The sequence below is a fragment of the Panthera uncia genome, assembly GCF_023721935.1.
Source record: "Panthera uncia isolate 11264 chromosome A3 unlocalized genomic scaffold, Puncia_PCG_1.0 HiC_scaffold_11, whole genome shotgun sequence".
Classification (NCBI taxonomy): domain Eukaryota; kingdom Metazoa; phylum Chordata; class Mammalia; order Carnivora; family Felidae; genus Panthera; species Panthera uncia.
This window is the reverse complement of record NW_026057578.1, coordinates 49256093-49280540: the sequence shown is the minus strand read 5'-3', so window position 1 is coordinate 49280540 and position 24448 is coordinate 49256093. Positions and strand designations below refer to the sequence as shown.

At 44.3% G+C, this 24448-nt stretch overlaps 1 protein-coding gene across 2 annotated transcripts in view; it reads left to right on the top strand.

The window, feature by feature from the left end:
* Positions 1–24448, top strand: part of NINL (ninein like) — a 173102-nt gene that overhangs the window by 142480 nt on the left and 6174 nt on the right. For both annotated transcript variants that reach the window (XM_049650110.1, XM_049650111.1), the window contains 3 exons: positions 17258–17416; positions 18634–18747; positions 23434–23643. In XM_049650110.1, the coding sequence (XP_049506067.1) occupies positions 17258–17416; positions 18634–18747; positions 23434–23643 (483 nt within the window). The remainder of the gene's footprint in view (positions 1–17257; positions 17417–18633; positions 18748–23433; positions 23644–24448) is intronic.

The window sequence follows — 24448 nt, the reverse complement described above, 5'->3', positions numbered from 1 at the left end:
TTTGCTAGTATCTTATTGAGAATTTTTGCATCCATATTCATTAGGGATATTGGCCTGTAGTTCTCTTTTTTTACTGGGTCTCTGTCTGGTGTAGGAATCAAAGTAATGCTGGCTTCATAGAACGAGTCTGGAAGTTTTTCTTCCCTTTCTATTTTTTGGAATAGCTTGAGAAGGATAGGTATTATCTCTGCTTTAAATGTCTGGTAGAATTCCCCTGGGAAGCCATCTGGTCCTGGACTCTTATTTGTTGGGAGATTTTTGATGACTGATTCAATTTCTTCGCTGGTTATGGGTCTGTTCAAGCTTTCTATCTCCTCCTGATTGAGTTTTGGAAGCGTGTGGGTGTTTAGGAATTTGTCCATTTCTTCCAGGTTGTCCAGTTTGTTGGCATATAATTTTTCATAGTATTCCCTGATAATTGCTTATATCTCTGAGGGATTGGTTGTAATAATTCCATTTTCATTCATGATTTTATCTATTTGGGTCATCTCCCTTTTCTTTTTGAGAAGCCTGGCTAGAGGTTTATCAATTCTGTTTATTTTTTCAAAAAACCAACTCTTGGTTTCATTGATCTGCTCTACAGTTTTTTAGATATATATTGTTTATTTCTGCTCTGATCTTTATTATTTCTCTTCTTCTGTTGGATTTGGGGTGTCTTTGCTGTTCTGCTTCTATTTCCTTTAGGAGTGCTGTTAGATTTTGTATTTGGGATTTTTCTTGTTTCTTGAGATAGGCCTGGATTGCAATGTATTTTCCTCTCAGGACTGCCTTTGCTGCATCCCAAAGCGTTTGGATTGTTGTATTTTCCTTTTCATTTGTTTCCATATATTTTTTAATTTCTTCTCTAATTGCCTGGTTGACCCTTTCATTCTTTAGTAGGGTGTTCTTTAACCTCCATGCTTTTGGAGGTTTTCCAGACTTTTTCTTGTGGTTGATTTCAAGCTTTATTGCATTGTGGTCTGAAAGTATGCATGGTATGATCTCAATTCTTGTATACTTATGAAGGGCTGTTTTGTGACCCAGTATGTGATCTAACTTGGAGAAGGTTCCATGTGAACTTGAGAAGAAAGTATATTCTGTTGCTTTGGGATGCAGAGTTCTAAATATGTCTATCACGTCCATCTGATCCAGTGTATCATTCAGGGTCTTTGTTTCTTTATTGATCCTGTGTCTAGATGATCTATCCAATGTTGTAAGTGGAGTATTAAAGTCCCCTGCAATGACCACATTCTTATCTATAAGGTTGTTTATGTTTGTAAGTAATTGTTTTATATATTTGGGGGCTCCTGTATTCGGCGCATAGACATTTATAATTGTTAGCTCTTCCTGATGGATAGACCCTGTAATTATTATATAATGCCCTTCTTCATCTCTTGTTACAGCCTTTAATTTGAAATCTAGTGTGTCTGATATAAGTATGGCTACTCCAGCTGTTTTTTGACTTCCAGTAGCATGATAGATAGTTCTCCATCCCCTCACTTTCAATCTGAAGGTGTCCTCAGGTCTAAAATGAGTCTCTTGTAGACAGCAAATAGATGGATCTTGTTTTTTTTTATCCATTCTGATACCCTATGTCTTTTGGTTAGTGCATTTAGTCCATTTACATTTGGTGTTATTATAGAAAGATATGGGTTTAGAGTCATTGTGATGTCTGTAAGTTTCATGCTTGTAGTGATGTCTCTGGTACTTTGTGGTCCTTGCAGCATTTCACTCACACAATCCCCCTTAGGATCTCCTGTAGGGCTGGTTTAGGGGTTATGAGTTACTTCAGTTTTTGTTTGTTTGGGAAGACCTTTATCTCTCCTTCTATTCTAAATGACAGACTTGCTGGATAAAGGATTCTCAGCTGCATATTTTTTCTGTTCATCACATTGAAGACTTCCTGCCATTCCTTTCTGGCCTGCCAAGTTTCGGTAGACAGATCCGTCACGAGTCTTATTGGTCTCCTTTTATATGTTAGGGCATGTTTATTCCTAGGTGCTTTCAGAATTCTCTCTTTATCCTTGTATTTTGCCAGTTTCACTATGATATATCATGCAGAAGATCGATTCAAGTTACGTCTAAAAGGAGTTCTCTGTGCCTCTTGGATTTCAATGCCTTTTTCCTTCCCCAGTTCAGGGAAGTTCTCAGCTATGATTTCTTCAAGTACACCTTCAGCACCTTTCCCTCTCTCTTCCTCCTCTGGAATCCCAACTATGCGTACATTATTTCGTTTCATTATGTCACTTAGTTCTCTAATTTTCCCCTCATACTCCTGGATTTTTTTATCTCTCTTTTTCTCAGCTTCTTCTTTTTCCATAATTTTATCTTCTAATTCACCTATTCTCTCCTCTGACACTTCAATCCAAGCTGTGGTCACCTCCATTTTATTTTGCAGCTCATTTATAGCATTTTTTAGCTCCTGCTGACTGTGTCCTAGTCCCTTGATCTCTGTAGTAATAGATTCTCTGCTGTCCTCTACACTTTTTTCAAGCCCAGCAATTAATTTTATGACTCTTATTTTAAATTCATTTTCTGCTATATTGCTTAAATCGTTTTTGATCAGTTCGTTAGCTGTTGCTACTTCCTGGAGTTTCCTTTGAGGAGAATTCCTCCGTTTCGTCATTTTGGATAGTCCCCGGAGTGGCGGGGAACTGCAGGGCTCCTCCTCTGTGCTCTCTGGAGTAACTTGTGTTGGTGGACGGGCGCAGTCAGACCTGATGTCTGCCCCCAGCCCAACTCTGGGGCCACAGTCAGACTGGTGTGTACCTTATCTTCCCCTCTCCCAGGGGCAGGACTCACTGTGGAGTGGTGTGGCCTCTGTCTGGGCTACTTGCACACTGCCAGTCTTGTGGTACTGCTTCTATGGGATCTGGCATATTAGCCAGGTTGGATCCGCAAGGTGCACAGGGGTGGGAGGGGCAGACTCTGCTCACTTTGCCTTCAGTGGTCCGCTTCAGGAGGGGCCCTGCGGCACCAGGAGGGAGGCAGACCCATTGGAGGGATGGATCCACAGAAGCACAGTGTTGGGTGTTTGTGCAGTGCAGGCAAGTTCCGTGACGGAAACTGGTACCCTTTGGGATTTTGGCTGGGGGATGGGCAGGGAGACGGCGCTTCCCAGCACCTTTGTTTCCTGCCAAGCTGAGCTCTGTCCTCCGGGGCTCAACAACTCTCCCTCCCACTCTCTGAGCAGAGCTTTTGACTTATAACATTCCAGATGTTAAGTCCCATTGGCTGTCAGAACACACTCCATCTGGCCCCTCCGCTTTTGCAAGCCAGTTGGGGGCTCTGCCTTGCTGGGTGGGCTGGCTGCCTCTCCACCGCCCTGGCTCCCTCCTGCCAGTCCATGTAGTGCGCACTGCCTCTCCGCCCTTCCTATCCTCTTCCGTGAGTTTCTCGTCTATGCTTGGCCCTGGAGAGTGTGTTCTGCTAGGCTTCTGGTGGTTATCAGGGTAAATTAGGCAGATGTGGGTGGAATCTAGGTGATCAGCAGGACAGGGTGAGCCCAGCACCCTCCTACGCTACCCTCTTCTCCCCAGTGTTTGTTCATTTTTGAGAGAGAGAGACAGAGTGCAAGTTGGGGAGGGGCAGAGAGAGAAGGAGACACAGAATCTAAATCAGGCTCCAGGCTCTGAGCTGTCAGCACAGAGCCTGACACAGGGCTTGAACTTATTAACCATGAGATCGTGACCTGAGCCAAAGTCTGATGCTTAACTGACTAAGCCACCCAGGCACCCCAACACTCACCTTTGAATCTTTTTTTTTTTTTTAATGTTTATTTATTTTTGAGAGAGAGGGAGACAGAGCGGAAGCAGGGGAGGGGCAGAGAGAGACGGACACACAGAATCTGAAGCAGGCTCCAGGCTCCGAGCTGTCAGCACAGAACCTGACGTGGGGCTCGAACTCAGAAACTGTGAGATCATGACCTGAGCCAGAGTCAGATGTTCAACTGACTGAGCCACCCAGCCGCCTTTTATCACTCCCCTTTTATATTTTTTATTTATTTTTTATTTTTTTCCATATATGAAGTTTTTTGTCAAATTGGTTTCCATACAACACCCAGTGCTCATCCCAAAAGGTGCCCTCCTCAATACCCATCACCCACCCTCCCCTCCCTCCCACCCCCCATCAACCCTCAGTTTGTTCTCAGTTTTTAAGAGTCTCTTATGCTTTGGCTCTCTCCCACTCTAACCTCCTTTTTTGTTTTTTTCCCCTTCCCCTCCCCCATGGGTTTCTGTTAAGTTTCTCAGGATCCACATAAGAGTGAAAACATATGGTATCTGTCTTTCTCTGTATGGCTTATTTCACTTAGCATAACACTCTCCGGTTCCATCCATGTTGCTACAAAAGGCCATATTTCATTCTTTCTCATTGCCACGTAGTACTCCATTGTATCACTCCCCTTTTAAAGGATAGCTGGGATGATTCCAGTTTTGGCCTATCACAAATAAAGCTGCTCTGAACATTCCTATGTAGGTTTTTTTTATGAACATAAGTTTTCATTTCACCAAAAGTGCAAATGGTAGTTACATGTTTAGTTCTGTATGAAAAGGCCCAACTGTTATCCAGAGTGGCTTTAACAGTTTACATTCTCACCCAGCGATCTATTTTCTTCACATCCTTGCCAGCATTAGGTGTTGGCACTATTACTTTAGCCACTCTGAGAGGTGGTGTGTGCTGAGACAGAAAGGCTGGATGGGCTGGGGTTGGTTAAGCTCTGATAAAGTAGTTTCTCTTGGGCAGGAGGGGAACAGAACGCTCCAAGTATCCCTCAGAATGGCCACTGTGTTAGTGTCTTCAGCTGCTGTAACAAAATGCCATAGGCTGGAGCACTTAAACGACAATAATTTATTGTCTCATAGTTCTGGAGGCCAGAAGTCCAGGACAAGTCCCGACTGATTTGGTTGCTGGTGAGAGCCCTAATTCCTGGCTTACAGACAGCTGCCTTCTCACTGTGTCCTCACATGGCCTTTCTTCCGCATGGGCACTAAGAGGGAGAGACACAGGGCCCTACTTCTTCTTAAAAGGTCACAGTCTTGTCAGATTAGGACCCCACCCATATGAGTTTATTTAACCTTAATTACCTCCTGAAAGTCTTAACTCCAAATATAGTCACATTGGGGGCTTAGGAGCCTTGACACACGAATTTGGAGGGAACACACAGTTCAGTCCATCGCCATTACTCTGTTCCCACTTGCTAGAAGCCTGAGGGGATTTTCTCTGTTGTTGAGGGCAAGACCCTGGTATGTCTCAGGAAAGTTTAGGGCTCCCCTGAGACCATGACTTTTTAACTCTCATGCCAGCTAGGCGTGGCCTCCAGTGTTCATCCTTATGGGTCCCCTTTCCCTTCCTGTTTCAGGCTCCAGCCTCTGTTCCTGGTAAGCTGTGAGCACTTAGCCTGTCTCTCCAGTTATTAGGGCATTGGTTTGCCCTATGACTGCAATTCTCTGATGGATTCTAAGAGGAGTTATTGATTTCAATTTGCTCAGCCATTTTCTTATTGGGGAGATAGAGCTCTTTACCTGTCAGGCCTGAGACTGGAGCTAGTATTATGTTTCTATTTTTTTTATTGTTATTGATTGAGTGGTTGACTGATTTTATTTATTTATTTATTTATTTATTTATTTATTTATTTTAAACATAATTTATTCTCAAGTTAGCTAACATACAGTGTATACAGTGTGCTCTTGGTTTTGGGGGTAGATTCCGATGATTCATCACTTACATACAACACCCAGTGCTCATGCCAGCAAGTGCCCTCCTCAATGCCCTTCACCCATTCCCCCTCCCCCCATCAACCCTCAGTTTGTTCTCTGTATTTAGGAGTCTCTTATGGCTTGCCTCCCTCTCTGTTTGAAACTATTTTTCCCCTTCCCTTCCCCCATGGTCTTCTGGTAAGTTTGTCAAGTTCCACATATGAGTGAAACATGATATCTGTCTTTCTCTGACTTATTTTACTTAGCATAATACCCTCCAGTTCCATCCATGTTGTTACAAATGGCAGGATTTCATTCTTTCTCATTGCCAAGTAGTGTTCCATTGTGTATATATAAACCACATCTTCTTTATCCATCCATCAGTTGATGGCATTTGGGCTGTTTCCATAATTTGGCTATTGTTGACAGCGCTGCTGTAAATATTGGAGTACATGTGTTCCTATGAATCAGCACTCCTGTATCACTTGGATAAATTCCTAGTAGTGCTATTACTGGGTCCTAGGGTAATACTATTTTTAAATTAAAAAAAACCATTTTTTGACGTTTATTTACTTTTGGGGTGGGGGAGAGAGAGAGAGAGAAAGAGAATGAAAACAAGTGGGGAAGGGGCAGAGAGAGATGGAGACACAGAAACCGAAGCAGGCTGCAGGCTCTGAGCTGTCATCACAGAGCCTGACGCAGTACTCGAACTCACAGGGCATGAGATCATGACCTCAGCTGAAATCAGATGCTCAACTGACTGAACCACCTAGGTGCCCCTCTATTTTTAATTTTTTGAGGAACCTCCACACTGTTTTCCAGAGCGTCTGCACCAGTTTGCATTCCTAACAACAGTGCAAGAGGGTTCCTGTTTCTCCACATCCTCACCAACCTCTCTTGTTTCCTGAGTTAATTTTAGCCACTCTGACCAGTGTGAGGTGGTATCTCAATGTGGTTTTGATTTTATTTCCCTGATGATGAGTCATGTTGAACATCTTTTCATGTGTCTGTTGGCCATCTGGATGACTTCTTTGGAAGAGTGTCTATTCATGTCTTCTGCCCATTTCTTCACTGGATTATTTGTTTTTTGGGTATTCAGTTTGGTAAGTTCTTTATAGATTTTGGATACTAACCCTTTATCTGATATGTCATTTGCAAATATCTTCTCCCAATCCATCAGTTGTCTTTTAGTTTTGTTGGTTGTTTCCTTTGCAGTGCAGAAGCTTTTTATCTTCATGAGGTCCCAATAGTTCATTGTTGCTTTTATTTCCCTTGCCTTTGGAGATGTGTTGAGCAAGAAACTGCTGCGGCTGAGGTCGAGAAGTTGTTGCCTCTTTTCTCCTCTGGAGTTTTGATGGTTAAATGTTTCACATTTAGGTCTTTCATCCATTTTGAGTTTATTTTTGTGTATGGTGTAAGAAAATGGTCCAGTTTCATTCTTCTGCATGAGTCTGTCCAGTTCTCCCAGCACCATTTGGTAAAGAGACTGTCTTTTTTCCATTGGATACTCTTTCCTGCTTTGTCAAAGATTAGTTGACCATATGTTTGTGGGTCCAGTTCTGGGTTCTCTATTCTATTCCATTGGCCTGTGTGTCTGTTTTTGTGCCAATACCATACTGTCTTGATGATTACAGCTTTGTAATACAGCTTGATATCTGGGATTGTGATGCCTCCTGCTTTGGTTTTCTTTTTCAACATTACTTTGGCTATTTGGGGTCTTTTGTGGTTCCATACAAATTTTAGGATTGTTTGTTCTAGCTTTAAGAAGAATGCTGGTGCAAAAAAAAAAAAAAAAGGGGCGCCTGGGTGGCGCAGTCGGTTAAGCGTCCGGCTTCAGCCAGGTCACGATCTCGCGGTCCGTGAGTTCGAGCCCCGCGTCAGGCTCTGGGCTGATGGCTCGGAGCCTGGAGCCTGTTTCCGATTCTGTGTCTCCCTCTCTCTCTGCCCCTCCCCCGTTCATGCTCTGTCTCTCTCTGTCCCAAAAATAAATAAAAACGTTGAAAAAAAAAAAAAAAAAGAATGCTGGTGCAATTTTGATTGGTTTTGCTTTGAATGTGTAGATTGCTTTGGGTAGTATTGACATTTTAACAATATTTATTCTTCCAATGTTTTTCCATGTTTTTGTGTATTCTTCAGTTTACTTCATAAGTTTTCTATAGTTTTCAGCATATAGATCTTTTACATCTTTCGTTAGGTTTATTCGTAGATATTTTTATGGTTCTTAGTGCAATTGTAAAAGGGATCGATTTCTTAATTTCTCTTTCTGCTGTTTTATTATTGGTGTATAGAAATGCAACCAATTTCTGTACATTGATTTTGTACCCTGCAACTTTGCTGAATTCATGTATCAGTGCTAGCAGCTTTTTGGTGGAGTTTGTTGGGTTTTCCATGTAGAGTATCGTGTCATCTGTGAAAAGTGAAAGTTTGACTCCTTCTTTGCCAATTTTTGATGCCTTAGATTTCATTTTGTTGTCCGATTGCTGAGGCTAGGACTTCCAACACTATGTTAAACAACAGCGGTGAGAGTGGGCATCCCTGTCGTGTTCCTGATCTCAGGGGGAAAGCTCTCCAGTTTTTCCCCATTGAGGATGATATTAGCTGTGGGCTTTTCATATACGGCTCTTAGGATTTTAAGGTATGTTCCTTCTATCCCAACTTTCTTGAGGGTTTTTATTAGGAAAGGATGCTGTATTTTGTCAAATACTTTTTCTGCATCTATTGACAGGATCATATAGTTCTTATACTTTCTTCTATTAATATGATGTATCACACTGATTGATTTGCAAATATTGAACCAGCCCTGCAGCCCAGGAATAAATCCCACTTGATCATGGTGAATAATTCTTTTAATATGCTGTTGGATTCGATTTGCTATTATCTTGTTGAGAATTTTTGCATCCATGTTCATCAGGGATATTGGCTTAAAATTCTCCTTTCTTATGGGGTCTCTGGTTTGGGACTCAAAGTAATGCTGGATTCATATAATGAGTCTGGAAGCTTTCTTTCCATTTCTATTTTTTGGAATAGCTTGAGAAGAATAGGTATTAACTCTGCTTTAAATGTCTGGTAGAATTGCCCTGGGAAGCCATCTGGCCCAGGACTCTAATTTGTTGGGAGATTTTTGATAACTGATTCAATTTCTTTGCTGGTTATGGGTATGTTCAAATCTTCTATATCTTCCTGTTTGGTAGTGTGTGGGTGTCTAGGAATTTGTCCATTTCTCCCAGGTTGTCCAGTTTGTTGGCATATAATTTTTCATAGTATTCTCTAATAATTGTTTATATTTCTGTGGTATTGGTTGTGATCTGTCTTTTTCCATTTGTGATTTTATCTGTTTGCATCCTTTTCTTTTTGAGAAGTCTGGCTAGGGGTTTATCAATTCTGTTTATTTTTTAAAAAAACCAACTCTTAGATTAATTGATCTGTTCTACTGGGTTGTTTTTTTTTTATTTTGTATTATATATTGTTTATTTCATATTCTCTAATCTGTCTTATTTCTCTTCTTCTGCTAGCTTTGGGGTTTCTTTGCTGTTCTGCCTCTAGTTCCTTTAAGTGTGCTTTTAGATTTTGTATTTGGGATTTTTATTGTTTCTTGAGGTAGGCCTGGATTGCAATGTATTTTCCTCTTAGAACTGCCTTTGCTGTATCCCAAAGAGTTTGGACTGTCATGTTTTCATTTTCATTTGCTTCGTTCTTTTTTTTAAATTTCTTCTCTAATTGCCTGGTTGACCCATTCATTTTTTAGTAGGATGTTCTTTAACCTGCATGCATTTGGAAAACTTCCAAATTTTTTCTTGTGGCTGATTCCAAGTTTCATAGCATTGTGATCTGAAAATATGCATGGTATGATCTCAATTCTTTTATATTTATTGAGGGCTATTTTGTGACCCAGTATGTGATCTATCTTGGGGAATGTTCCATGTGCACTCGAGAAGAATGTGTATTCTGTTGCTTTTGGATGAAAAGTTCTGAATATATATGTCAAGTTCATCTGGTCCAGGGTATCATTCACAGTCATTGTTTCTTTATTGATTTTCTGCCTAGATGATCTGTCCATTGTTGTAAGTGGCATATCAAAGTCACCTGCAATTACCGTATTCTTATCAATAAGATTGCTTATGTTTGTGGTTAATTGATTTATATATTTGGGCACTTCAAATTGGGGGCATAGACATTTATAGTTGTTAGCTCTTCTTGATGGGTAGACCATGTAATTATGATATAATGCCCTTCTTCATCTCTTGTTACAGCCTTTAGTTTAAAATCTAGTTTGTCTGATATAAGTATGGCTACTCTAGCTTTCTTTTGACTTCCAGTAGCATGATAGATGGTTGTCCATCCCCTCACTTTCAATTTGAAGGTGTCCACAGGTCTAAAATGGGTCTCTTGTAGACAGCATGTAGATAGATCTCGTTTTTTTATCCATTCTGATACCCTATGTCTTTCGATTGGAGCATTTAGTCTGTTTACATTCAGCATTATTATTGAAAGATGGATTTAGTGTCATTGTATTATCTGTAGGTCTTATGCTTGTGGTGATATCTCTGGTCCTCTGTAGTCTTTGCGGCATTCCACTCAGAGTCCCCCTTAGGATCTCTTGCAGGGCTGGGTTAGTGGTCATGAACTCCTTCAGTTTTTGTTTGTCTGGGAAGGCCTTTATCTGTCCTATTCTGAATGACAGCCTTGCTGTATAAAGGATTCTTGGCTGCATATTTTTCCTATTCAGCACATTGAATATTTCCTGCCACTCCCTTCTGACCTGACAGGTTTCAGTGGACATGTCTGCTACTGCCCTTATGTGTCTTCCCTTGTAGTTTAAGGACCATTTGTCCCTAGCTGCTTTCAGAATTCTCTCTTTATCTTTGTTTTTTTTTTTTCCAGTTTCACTATGATATGTCATGGAGAAGACCTATTCCTGTTATGTCTGAAGGGAGTTCTCTGAGCCTCCTGGATTTGGATGTCTGCTTCCTTCCCCAGATTAGGGAAGTTCTCAGCTATAATTTGTTTAAGTAAACCTTCAGCCCCTTTCTCTCTTCCTTCTTCTTCTGGAACGCCTATGATACAGATATATTATGTTTCATTGAATCACTTAGTTCTCTAATTCTCCCCTCATGGTTTAGTATTTTTTTATCTCTCGTTTTCTTGGCTTTATTATTTTCCATAATTTTTTCTTCTATTTTACTTATTCTCCCCTCTGCTTCTTCCATACTTGGTGTCTCTGCATCTAGTTTACTTTTCACCTCATTTACAGTATTTCTTATCTTAATTCGTTGTGACTATTTTTTGGTTCCTTGATCTCTGCAGTAATAGAGTCTCTGCTGTCTTCTATGTTTTTTTCAAGCCCAGAGATTAATCTTATGACTATTATTCTAAATTCTTGATTAGATATATTGTTTATATCTGTTTTGAGCAATTCTCTAGCTGTCATTTCTCCTGGAATTTCTTTTGAGGAGAATTCTTCCATTTTGCCATTTTGGCTAGTTTTCTGTCTCTTATGTATTTTAATAGCTTGTTATGTGTCCTGCACCTGTAAGCACTACTATGTTAAAATGGGGTCATATGCTGTCCAGGGCCTGACCCTTCAGGAGGTGTTTTTGGAGTATGTTATATTCTCTCTGTTGTGACTCTGGTTGCTTTATCTCCCTACTCATAATGGTGGTTTGGACCTTCTACCAGGTGTGCTTTGAGTTGTTTGTTGAAGCAACCCTGGAAAAAAATATTAAAAAGGTGGTGGGTTGTGGTGGAAGAAACCTTATCCCATACAAAGAGAGAAATGATAGGGGCAGGGAAAAAGAAAAGAAAAGAAAATTGACCAAGCAGAGAAACTATATGGCTTAATCCAGAGAGAGAGAGGAAAATAATAAAGGAGATACAGAAGAGGTGTAAAAAGAATAGATTAAATATGTCTGCTTAAATAATACAACAACCAGAATAGCCAGACTAGAGAAAGGAAGAAATAAGAGGAAGAAACGGGAGAATATATATATATATTATATATATATATTATATATATATAAAATAAGAATTGACCGAGAATTAAATCAGAAAATGCAAAACTGCTAGGTGCCTTGGAACTGGTGGCTGCACTGATCAGGAGGAGGGCCTGTGTGGTTGGTCAGTGTCAGTCTTGCCCCTGTAGATACACAGGTACCAGGCACAGAAGGGCGTGGTTTGGTGTAGGCGGCTTCCCTGAAGCCCCACCTTTTTGGTGATTGGGAGAAAAATGGCGACACCCCAGTCTCTCCTCTCTGGACCAGGTGTCCCAAACCACTATTCAGGCCATCCTCACTGTGCTGAGTGGGTGCGAGTGGGTGGGTTTTGTCCGCTCCAGAGTCTCCCATGCCTCCCAGGTGCTTGGCTGGGATTCAAACCCTAATGTCTTAAATGATCCCACTCTGCCCACACGCCCTGGTTCCAGGGAAGTGCCACTCTGCTCAGCCAGCCAACAAAAGGTCTCTGGCTGGCAGGTACAAGTAAGGTCTTCTGTCCTTGGAATGACTCTTTGCCTTTTTCCCCCAGCACTCAAGGTAGCAGATTGGTTTCTCTGACTGCAGACTGTGCCTCTGAGCTAGTTACCAAGCCCAAGGCTGGTTCTCCTTCTCCCCAGGCACACGAACAGGGAAGCTGGCTCCAATCTAGCTGCTGTTAGAAATTGGATACTACCACCCTCCCAAAGTTGGGAGGTACCTAATGGAAAACTGGGCAAATACTACCTGTTTGTCAGGAATAACCCATGGACCACTGCATTCTGGAATAATAGTCAACAGTTTTGAGATTGGAAAAGCTCTTAAGATCAGAGGAAAAATTTTCTGTGGAGAGCTACATTAAAGATCTGGGTTTTGGGTTTTGTGCACATTATCTACTACTAAAACAAATATTTATTCACTTAAGTATGGGCAAATGGAGATTGTGGGGCACCATAAGAAGAAAATAAAATCTATGGGAATTTAAGGAAAAAATAAAATTGCTTATATAAAAATTAGAACTAGCAAAAGATAGATTTGCAATGTATTTAAAAGGTTGGCTAATGATTATTACATAGAGATTATATGAGAGAAATAAAGTTTTCACAAAGACAAAAAAAAAGAAAGAAAGAAATTGGATCTTTCTCTGTTTTTTTCCAGTCCCCAGCCCATGGTTTTTCTCTTGTCAAAATACAATCCCACACTTCCACAGCCTCTCTTTCTCTTCCTTTTATTTCTCCACAGGAGGGGATTCCTCCCCTCTGTTCTTATGCCGCCCGTTTTATCTCTCCTGGTTCATAATCATGCACCTGTGGCCCACCAAGTTGTCCCTGTGGGCCCCTGGAGATGTATCTGTTACTCTGCAGCCTGGACTCTTAGAATTCCAAGTCCTCTGGCCTCAACACTGCTGTGTTTGAGGGAAGAGGGAACTTCGGGTCCCCCTACTTCTCCGCCGTATCGACTGGCAGCTCTGATTGATTTGTATTTAAATTCTAATAAGTTTACATACAGTACAATATTGGTTTCAGGATTTTATTGTGTTTTTAATTTGGGTTTGTGTATGTTCACTGTATGTTCACAGAAATTCAATGGGTTTTCATCTGTCGGTCTTGCCTCCTGCCACCTTGCTGAACTCACTCATTAGTTCTGGAGGGTGGGTTGCCATGTTTGGCTTCTCAAGCCTGTGCCATCCTTGAGTTAAGTGCCACACCTCCTCTCTCTTGGTGCCACCTCTACCCATGTGTGGTCACCGAATGTTCTGCTATGGGGACTGCCTGAGACTACTGGTGGGTTGTCTGGGCTCCCAGCTTTGGGTGTTTGTTTCCGTGATGAGTGTGTGGTGACCTTGCTTTGGGTCTTCTCCATTAGGTGGCCAATTCCTGGAGTTGTGTAAGATGAAAACTTCCGACTGTACTTGCTTGCAGACCAGCTTCTTGTGAAATGACCCACCTGGGACTTTCCTGGGGCCCCCTTCCTCTTTTGGGCTTATTCCTAGGACACACTTATAAATGGATTATAGGTATCCATTTGTTTTCTTTCCCTCAACTTTTTAGTATGAAAAACTATAACGGCACAGAAAATTTGGCATAATATATACTGATCACCCACATACCACAACCTTAATTTGACAAGGTTTTTTTTTTTTAAATGCTTATTTATTATTTTGAGAGAGAGAGAGAATGAGAACAAGGGAGGGGCAGAGAGAGAGGGAGACACAGAATCCAAAGCAGGCTCCAGGCTCTGAGTTGTTAACACGGAGCCTGATGTAGGGCTGGAACTCAGGAACCGAGAGATCATGACCCGAGCCGAAGTCGGATGCTTAACCGACTAAGCCATACAGGTGCCCCCTTAATTTGGCAGTTTTTAACTTTGTGCTTTATTATTTGTTTATACCTTTCTTTGTATCTCTCCGTACTGTGTGTATGCGTGTGTGTTTTCAAACATTTTGAAAGTAAGTGACAGATACAGTGATACTCTGCTCCTAAATATTTCACAGGCATCTTGTAAAAATGAATGCATCTTCTGCCTAACCACAGTACTGCTGTAACACCTGAGACACTTAATTGTAATTACTTAATGCTGTCCAATATTCAGACCATATTTACATCTTTCTATAATTATTCCAAAATGTCTTAGATGGTAAATTTTTTGGAACTAGGATCCAGCTGAGGATGATGCATTGAACTGTCAATGCTGTTCTAGTGGCAGAAAACAGCCACTTTATTGTGCTCACAGAACCTGTGGGTCAGGGGTTCCAGACAGGGTACAGGGCAGATGGCCTGCCTCTTCTCCATGTCACTGGTATGGGAAGATTGGACAGCTGGGGTGACCCAAAGGCCAGGTCTGGAACCATCTGGGGGCTCCTCTCCATGGGCCTGGGAGGGAGTGTCACAAAGAGTCATTCAGGTAGCGAGTGGTCCAGCAGGACCACAAGGCAGGCATAAGGCTTCTGATCTCAGAAATCTCTCCATATCACCTCCACCCAGACCCCCGCAAGGCACAGGGAGGGACATAGGCTCATCTGGGAGGGTGAGTGCCCAGGTCACACTACAGAAGGGGATGTGGGATGAGAGATGCCATTGAGGCTGTCTTTGGAAAATGTGGTCTGCTTGCTGCAATGTGTCTTTAGTCTTTTTAACCTGGAATAGCTGATTCACCCCCAAGGCTGTCTGTTTGAAGAGATCTGGCAGTTGTCTTGTAGGCCATCCCCCATTCTGGATCTGCCCAGCTGTTTCCTGATAGTGTCATTCAGTCTGCTTCTCTGTCCCTTGTGTATCTTATAAACTGGAAACTAGGCCTAAAGGCATAATCACATCCAGAGTAAGCATATTTAGCACAAACATCCACTTATTTTAAAATTTGATCAGGATATGACTGCTTTTGTCTTCTGCAATAAAACTAAGGTGAGTACAAGTTGGAATTAAGGTGATGGCTCAGTCAGTTAAGCATCCAACTCTTGATTTTGGCTCAGGTCATGATCTCATGGTTCATGAATTTGAGCCCCATGTCAGGCTCCATGCTGACAGCACATAGCCTGCCTGGAATTCTCTCTCCCTCTTTCTCTGCCCCTCCCCTGCTCATGCTCTGTTCCCCCGCCCCCCAGAATAAATAAACTAACTTTGGGGAAAAGAAAGAATTAAGGAGGTGATGGACACAGACACCAAGAGACAGTGGGCACCCCACTGTCTCAGTGGGATGCCCTGAGGGGGACATAGTGGCACCTGAGTGGAGTTCTGGTCACAGGCATCTCCTGAGCTTAGTCACAGAGAGCATCAGGCAGTCCCCAAATGAGGAACTGTTGAAGGGGAAAGGCGGGGAGGTACTGTATCTGTCAGAATTTTCAGTGTTAATACATGACAGAGGCTATGGAAACATCTCACATTCAGGGAGGCTAAAACAGCCTGACAGATAAAGGCGTTGCCTGAGCTGGACCAGAAGGGGTGCTCCAAGGGTCATAACTGGGCCAGTTGACAAGACTAGGATGCAGGTGGTGTGATTCTTGTCCTGAAGCCAGAGCTGCATGGCAGCCATGTGAGAACACGCTCACCTCCTTAGGAAACATGTAACACAGGGTCATGGCTCAGAAAACCATCTCGTGTGTGTGTGTGTGTGTGTGTGTGTGTGTACACATGTGTGCATATACGTGCAGAGAGTACCAGCCAGCCACAAAGCACACGGGGAAATGTTGCCAGATGGTAAGTCTGGGTGAAAGACATGTGGATGTTCTCTGTAATAGCTTTGCACCTGTTGTATGAGTTTGAAATTGTTTCCAAAGACTAAATATTAAAAGTAACCAAAAAAATTAGCTGAAGGAAGATTCCATTTCTGGCTGCTAAAAAAATCAAGGCTGAAGTAATGTAACAGTGCATGTTAACTCTACTGGAATTAGAGTTTAAAAAATCATAAAAACAAACCATTATGAAAAAAAATCAACGCTATCCTCAGAGAATAAGATGAATGCCAATATTGAAAAATAACTTTAATTTTTACAATAAAATGTAACAAACACAAGAGATTTCCATACCAGACACAACAACCATGAACTTACGATGTGTTGAAAATACCTCTTTACCCTCAGTTTTGAGGTTTCAAGCACAGGATGAGGTAATAGTCCGTTTACAGAGAACAGAAGGAGCAATCCTCACGAGAAAAATGTGTAAACTCACTAAGCTTAAATAATCCAAATCAGAACAACTTCAAGCAAGGTTCCATCATCTGCTTCTCAAATCTTCAAAAACATAGAAATGAAATGGTTGTTAGCACAGCCCTGGGGAGAGTGGTGTGTGTGTGTTGCCAGTAGTGCTGAAAACAGGTTCAGAGAACCCCACTCTGCCAACACTTGGAGCCACTGACAGTCAGCCTCAAGAATGGACTGCTGTGGAAAAAAAAGCAAATAAGCAGAAATGTGATTTATATGAAGATATTCACAACAAATAGTTTAAAGTAACTGGCATTTCCATGGGGAGAGACTGTAGGGGCAGTGTTCTAGTTGCCGTTCCAGCTCATGGGGCATTCACTTAGCCACCCAGTGGGCATCTGTTGTGCATCCACCATCTGTTGGGCAGTAGATACTGGATAAAAGCAGAATATACAATTTAATCACCACCTGCACCCTGCTGAAAGATATGTTTAGGTGTTTAATGACAAAAGATCAGATCATGACCTGAGCCTACTTTGAGGAGATTCATATACTTCAAGTTTAACAAGGTGTTTTCCTTCAGACTACTTAAAATAATAATTGGACATAACCATGAAAGAAATAAGAAAAATATGGAAGATCTTCAGAGCAGTGGTTTGGATGTTCATGATGTAGCCACTTCTGGCAGTTGAGATATGTCTCATTTCCTCAAGGGAGTAGAGCACGTTTTTGCATCCTTAGTACTGTGGCCATTTGGGGTGGGATCAGTCCTGAGCTGGAGGATGCTGAGTGCCTCCACCATGAGATGCCTTAGCCTTCCCCTTCCCAGTTCTGATAACCAGCAGTATCTCCAGACATTGCCAGATGTTCCTTGGGGAACAAAATGGGTCCTGATTGGGAACCACTGGAATGATATGAATTAAGCTGCTGGTTTAAAAAAAGTAACTTTGGCATCTGTATTTTAACCTGTTATGCTCCAGAGTCAGAAATGCAAGGATGAAGTGTCCCAGCTCAATCACAAGATCCTTCAGCTAGGAGAGGAGGCCTCTGTCCACCAGGCCCAAGACGAGAAGAACCTCATCAACATTCAGCTGTTAACACAGAGACTGGAGGAGGCCGGGCACCAGGAGGAGCTGCAGGTGAGTGGTCTAAAAACATCAGCAACATGGGGCTCAGTCGGTTAAGCGTCCGACTTCAGCTCAGGTCACGATCTCGCGGTCCGTGAATTTGAGCCCCGCGTCGGGCTCTGGGCTGATGGCTCAGAGCCTGGAGCCTGTTTCCGATTCTGTGTCTCCCTCTCTCTCTGCCCCTCCCCCGTTCATGCTCTGTCTCTCTCTGTCCCAAAAATAAATAAACGTTAAAAAAAAAAATTAAAAAATAAATAAATAAAAACATCAGCAACAGCCTTAAAATGCCTGGAGGTAGGCTCACCCCTCAGGTAAAGAGGGGAACTTAACAAGTACGTGCTCTGGAAAATTTGTAGGCTTCAGCAGCTTTGCAAATTCTCAATATCTAAAAAAAAGTAGCAGAAAGGGATTAAATCCTGATGCTAAGAGAATAAATTGGTAGACCTCTTTGGAGGACATTTGGGTAAAATATGCATCAAGTGCCTCAAGAATGTCAGTATGCTCTGACTTTATAATTCTACTTATGGGAATTTTATCTGAGCATCGTGGGCAGACTTAGCTGGAAGTGTTTTCATTGCTGTGGTATTTATAATATTAAAACAGAATTGGAATCAGCTTGAATCATCAATAATACTGAATGAGTCAGTAAATTATGGTACAGTCATTAAAAATCATGTTTTCCAATAATATTTAATGTTTTGGGTAAATTCTCAAGATATAATGAGGAAAGCACAGCATATAATGCTGTACCAGTGTTATTGATAGAAACACATGTGTGGAAGAAGGGCTGAGATCACAGCACAATGTTGGGATCATGGTGGTTTAAATTTTGTCATTTTTGCTTTTCTATAAATTTCTGAAGTTTCTGCATTAAACATGTATCAGACTGATGGGGTGCCTGGGTGGCTCAGTTAGTTAAGTGTCTGACTCTGGATTTTGGCTCAGGTCGTGATCTCATAGTTCATGAGATGGAGCCCCCGTTGGGTTCCCATGCTGATAGCATGGGACCTGCTTGGGATATTCTCTCTCTCACTCTCTCCCTCTCTCTCTCTCTCTCTCTCTCTCTCTCTCTTCACCTCCCTCCTCACCTCCCTCCCTCCCCCTTCTCCCTCCCCCACTTCCTGCTTGCTCACACTCTCTCTCAAAATAAATAAACTTAAAAGAAATAAATAAATATGCATCAGACTGCTGAGATATTCTTGTACTTGTGAAATTATTTTTTTAAACAGAGTGAGCTAATCCAAAAACTTGAACTTGAACTTGAACACATGAATCAGGAATGTCAGAGCCTGAGACTGTCACAGTCACAGCTGAGAGAGACCCTTGAAGAAAGTCAAAATCAGGTGGGTGTGCATGATGGCCAATGGCTGTGTCTCAGCTGGGAGGAAAGTCAACACAGTTTAGCACTGACAGAGCCTTGCCAGGACTGGTCTGGCCAGAGAGGTTATTGGGCTGCCCTGAGGTTACACAGCTGGTCGGGCACTTACCAGGCCTGAGACTGAAGTTGAGCCTAGTCCAGGGTTGGTTGACCCTGAGCAGTCCATGGGCAGAGCTTCTATTTATGCACAAGGGAAGGAGGCTGACAAGCAGTGCTTTTGGCTGCACCACCTGCAGAACAGAAGAGCAAAGGAGAGCTGTGGGTAGCCTCTGAGGAGGGGGGAGTGTCGTCAGATCCAAGGACATGAGGTGGAGTAGTCCCTTGGGTTAGCAAGCTCAGTGTGCCCGTCTTGCCCTCACACAGGCTTATGTGTGCACAGAAGCCCTGAAATTGCATACACATGTGGGTGTCGAGCTCCTGCCTCCCACTTTCTCTCCTGCTCCAGCATTTATCTAGTGCACCAGGCTCTAAAGGTACAGAGGTAGGGAAGTGGAGAGCTTGCAGTCTGGGACAAGCAGATGTGAGCAGGACGGACCAAGCAGGGATGTCAGGATGCCCTGACAGCATGGTGTGCAGAGACATGAGAGAGGGGGAGCTGGTTCTTCCTGGGGGAGCAGGATGAGAGAATGGCAGGTGTGTAATGGCCCAATGTGGACTCAGATGTGTGTTGCGCTTAGAGGGCTGGGGGCTATAGATAGAAAAGAGGGGTCATGGGAGAAGCCTCCCAGGCAGTGTGGAAGAGGTTTCTAACTCACTGGCCTGTGGCCCAGGGCCCTCACTTGAGTGTGGCACTGGCATGCCTCCCTCCTCTGAGCAACTTCACAGACTCCCTGACTGGCCCCAGATGCCACAGCTGGACTTGACTGTGGGGTCCCCCTACATACCCAGGGCTTTATGACGTGCAATTGGGGGCTCATGTGGGCTTTCAGCCATCCCTCTGCAAACAAGCGCTCTCCCAGAGGTGCCTCTGAGTATTTGGGGGTTCCCTTCTCTGTTTTTAAGTCTGAAAGGAACCTTGAGAAATTGCCTTGACCAGCTTGAGCCCTTTGAGTCCAGGAGTCAGCATTCAGCCATTGTCATGGGCAGAAGGGACCTTACTTAAGCAGTTCTCCTGTGATGTGAGATGGTTCCCCCTTGTTATTTAGAAGAGGAACCCCCAAAACCACATTGATGGGAGTTCACATGAGGGAAATAAGAGGAGCCTGTGGGTACTTAAGGATCTTCTGGAGGAGCCATGGTAGAGTGGCCGTGGGACCACTCGGGAGGAGCCAGTGTTGTCACTGGCACAGTTGTGGGTGATTTTAAGGAGGAGCGCCCTGGAGGTCAAAGAGAGCAGGCTGGACAGGTATGAGCAGGGGAGCAGCTTGGGTGGGGCCATGAGAGGTCCTGGCAGAGGGACTTTGCACAGCTCAGAAGGTGTGGTGCACGGGAGCACAATGCTGTAAGCATCACATGCCCTTGGGAATGACCATCTTGGTTCTGTGTTGCAGTACGTCAAACCACCCTCAAACTTGGTAGCTTCTAGCACTGTTCATCATTATCCTTCATGGTCTGTGGGCTCGCCAGCGTAGCTGGGCTGTTTTCACTTGAGATCTCAGGGGGCCATTGCAATCAAATGAGGTTAGGGCTAGCATCATCTGAAGGCACAGCTGGATCAGATGTTTGAGAGGCCTCAGGTCACAGGGCTGGCATGTGGTGTTGGCTGGTGGCTGGGGGCCCCTGGTGCTCTCAGCTGGAGCACCCACACCTGGCCTCTTGGTGGCATGAGGCTGTCTGAGCATAGCAGTGAAGTTCTGAGAGGATAGGTGACCAAGCACCCTTAGAGGAGCAGACAGAAGCTGCCAGGCTTCTTAAGACTGTGTCAGGGGGCGCCTGGGTGGCGCAGTCGGTTAAGCGTCCGGCTTCAGCCAGGTCACGATCTCGCGGTCCGTGAGTTCGAGCCCCGCGTCAGGCTCTGGGCTGATGGCTCGGAGCCTGGAGCCTGTTTCCGATTCTGTGTCTCCCTCTCTCTCTGCCCCTCCCCCGTTCATGCTCTGTCTCTCTCTGTCCCAAAAATAAATAAAAAACGTTGAAAAAAAAAATTAAAAAAAAAAAAAAAAAAAAGACTGTGTCAGGGCATTCCAGAACATCACTTCCCTGACATTTTGTTGGTCCAGCTTGGATTCAAGGGGAGGGCACAGAACCCACCTGTCCATTGGGGGAGGACACAGTCGTCACCTCTCAATGCAGGGAGAGCACAGCTCCCATCCCTCAGGGGGCAGGAATAGCAGCCTGTGAGCTCAGGTGGGAGCAGCCGATGGCTGAGGTGGCTTACTGCCATGCCCCTGATCCCAGAACACAATGGCCCTCTTTTCCTGGCATGGGCTGCCCCAGTGGTCTCTGGGGACATCTTTCCCTTGTCAAGTGATAGTTGGGCAGGGGTCTCCAGAGTTGGCCCAGGCTCTAGCCAGTGTCAGTTCTACAGGGAGGGAGATGAGGAGGGCTTGGGAGGAATTTAGCTGAGACGGTGTTATGGGCTGTTTGCCTTGCTCAGAGAGCCACAGGGTAGGGCCACAGACACAGACCTCACACTGGGCCACACAGTGGCCTCCTCGCAGGAGCTTGTACCAGGCATCTGTGTTCAGAGCAGAGAGATAGCTGTAGCAGTTAGCAGCAAGGGGCATGGGAACAGTGTGTTCTAAGGAAGAGGGCATCAGGGTGTTGGGGAGTGCTGTCAGAGAGCAGGAACAGCTTTGGAGTGGGTGGGCATTCTGACATAGAGTCACAAGGGCCTGGGCTGGGACTCAACTTCCGTCTGCAGGATGACTGAAGCATGAAAGTCGGGAGGGGGCTACATTTGTGGGGGGTGTGTTTTAGAACTGGTTCTCCTCTCTCCCTTCTCTGTCCCTCTTTCTCAAGGTTCCCAGACCCAGTTCCAGCATGCAATTATCAGACACCAACAGGGTGTCTGAGAATTCAACTCCATTCTTATACTATCTGCCTGGAGACAGCATCAGACCCCACAGGTTAAGGGTTAAGGGTGTAGTCCTACAACACTACTCCCTACCCCCATCTCAGAAGCCAGTCATACCCCCCAGGCTGTTAGCTGTATTTCTGACCAGCCAGCTACAGATTGGATGTTTCAGCCTCCTCCTCCTGAGGTTTGACTAATTTGCTAGAGTGGCTCACAGAACTCAGGGAAACACTTAACATTTAGCAGTTCATTAAAGGATATGTTAAAGGAAACAAATCAATAGCCAGAGGAAGAGATACATAGGGTGAGGTCCCAAATATCTGTCCTCAGGGAGCTTGAGCCCCAGCCTGGGGGCGCATGGAAGTGTTCCTCCTCAAGCATAGAAGCTCTCCAAAACAGGGACCAAACAGCTGGCTCTTGGGTTTTTATGGAGGTTTCATTATATAGTCATGACTAAGTCATTGGCCACTGGCTGACTCAACCTTCAGCCCCTCTCCCCTCCTGGGAGGTTGGGGGATAGGACTGAAAATTCCAATCCTTGATCACGTGGTTGACCCTCCTGGCAGCCAGCCCCTCCCCTTGGGTGCACTTCAAAAATCACCTTCATTAATAATGAGACATCTATTTCACGTCTGTGGCTCTGAAGCATTTTTAGAATCTGTGGATGAAGACCAGATATCTCTGAAAAATATATTTTGGTCATCTGATTTTAGAAGTCATTATATTGCACTCCTCCAAAAGAGCATAGTAGCTATCCTGGAAACTGTGTGCAGGTGTGTTTCTCTGGGATGACTCCTGTCCTAAGAACAGCCACACGTGATGGTGATGACATGGCCCCCTAAGACAGCCCCTCAGAGATGCATGGGGATACAACGACCTGAGGCCTAAAGCCTCATTGTTGCCCTTGAGTAGCCATAGCTGGCATCCTCCCTGTCTCTAATCACATGGTCACCTCAGACCTATCATAAGTGTGACTCTTGATGGAGGTACCTCCCTCTCCCATCTATGGGGCCTCAGAGGTGTGTGAGGGCTAACATAGCAAGTTCTTGTAGGGTGCCAAGGAAATTCTGTATATTCTTGGTGAAGCCTCTAGAATCAAAGTGATTTAAATGGTGTTTAATAAAAGGATTGGCCAAGTTACCCACAACTCCAGTGAAATCTTGCCATCCACTGTGGTTGGGGAGCCAGGGGCTGGGGTAGTTCTGCACCTGCTGCCAGGGTCCCTATGGCCTTCATCATATGCTCCATTGCTCTCTGTGGCCCTGGTCGCAGCTGCCTAAGGAGTATGAGCTCTCTGCCTAAAGGAAAATCACCATGCATGGCCTGCATGGATTATAATTGTTAAACAGACTCCATGAAGTTTGCTGAAATGTAAACTGGACAGGGTATGGCATGATTCTCCCATGGGTGCAGCAGGAAACCTCAGTGTCATCACTTTGAGGCTACAGACCTGAGTCTTCTTGACTCTCTCTGTGTAGAAACTCTGGCTAAACCAGAGTTTGGCTGTCAGAATACAAATGAATAGGTTCTTTATGAACCTTACATGTAGCTGCAGATGCATGGACCAAGGAATAAGGATGCCTTGTGTGCCCTTCCATTTGTAGGGTATCTGTAAGCATGGAGTTTTGCAGGTCTAGTAATGACCCCATAGTTTTCAGCAATCACACCAGCACTATCATGGCCTTCTCCCTGGTGCAGCTGCATGGAGCCAACCTGAGGCTAAGGCTGGCACAGTCCCAGCACTCAGAGGAGGTCCACCAGCTGCAGGAGCAGATTCAGTGGCTGGTGCCTCAGGACCACATGGCCGAGCTGCAGCAGCTACTGGAAGAGGAGCGGCAGGCCACTCAGCAGCTCCGTGACGAGTGCATTCTCCAGAAGGAGAAGGGGAGGCGGCTGGAAACACAGTGGGTGAGTAGAGACAAGGGCTGTGAGGCCCAGGTGATGGTGCCAGGGGTGGTGAGACTGGATCACTGATCACTCAGCCAAAAACTGCCATCCCAACTCGTAGAAGTCTGGTTATACCACAGCTGCAGGCCCCTGATTTTCACTGTGAACAACGTGGGATTCTAACAGGGGTCAAAGATGGATCAGGGAGGGGTGGCAAACCTCTTGGAGAAGGCATCTCCCACCCCCTCAGAGTGATAAGCCAGCTGACCCAAAAGGTCTCTCCAACATGGGGGCAACAGGTCCACCCAGACAGGTTGTCTTTGGGGGCTGCACATGTCTGTGGTAGGCCACATGGCTAAATGTTAGGGACCACACACTCAAAACTGCTTACAGGGCCAGAAATGTGGTGATACAGAGGCCATGAGGGAAGCTGTGGGTGGCAGTCCCACCCATGTAGTCCTGTGGAATCACAGGCCCTGTGTGCCAATTCTCCTAATTTCAAAGGAAAGCCAGAAACTAGATTTTTACAGAAACATTCCCAGTTTCCAAATGATGCATCTAATTTAAAAAGAATCTGAAACCATTTTGCAGACTGAAAAAAAATCTACCCACAGGCACACAAAGACTGCAGAAGTTATTTATTTGGGTGCACACTGATCTAGGTAGGGGAGGTACAGAAACAGACACACATGGCAAAAGCCTGTGCCCTCCTGGAGCCTATATTCTGGTGTGGTGGGGAGACAAATGAAAACATGAGTCATGAGGATAGCATGTCAGATGGTGATGAGTTGATGAGTGCTCTGGAGCGGGATGGTGGCCAGAGAAG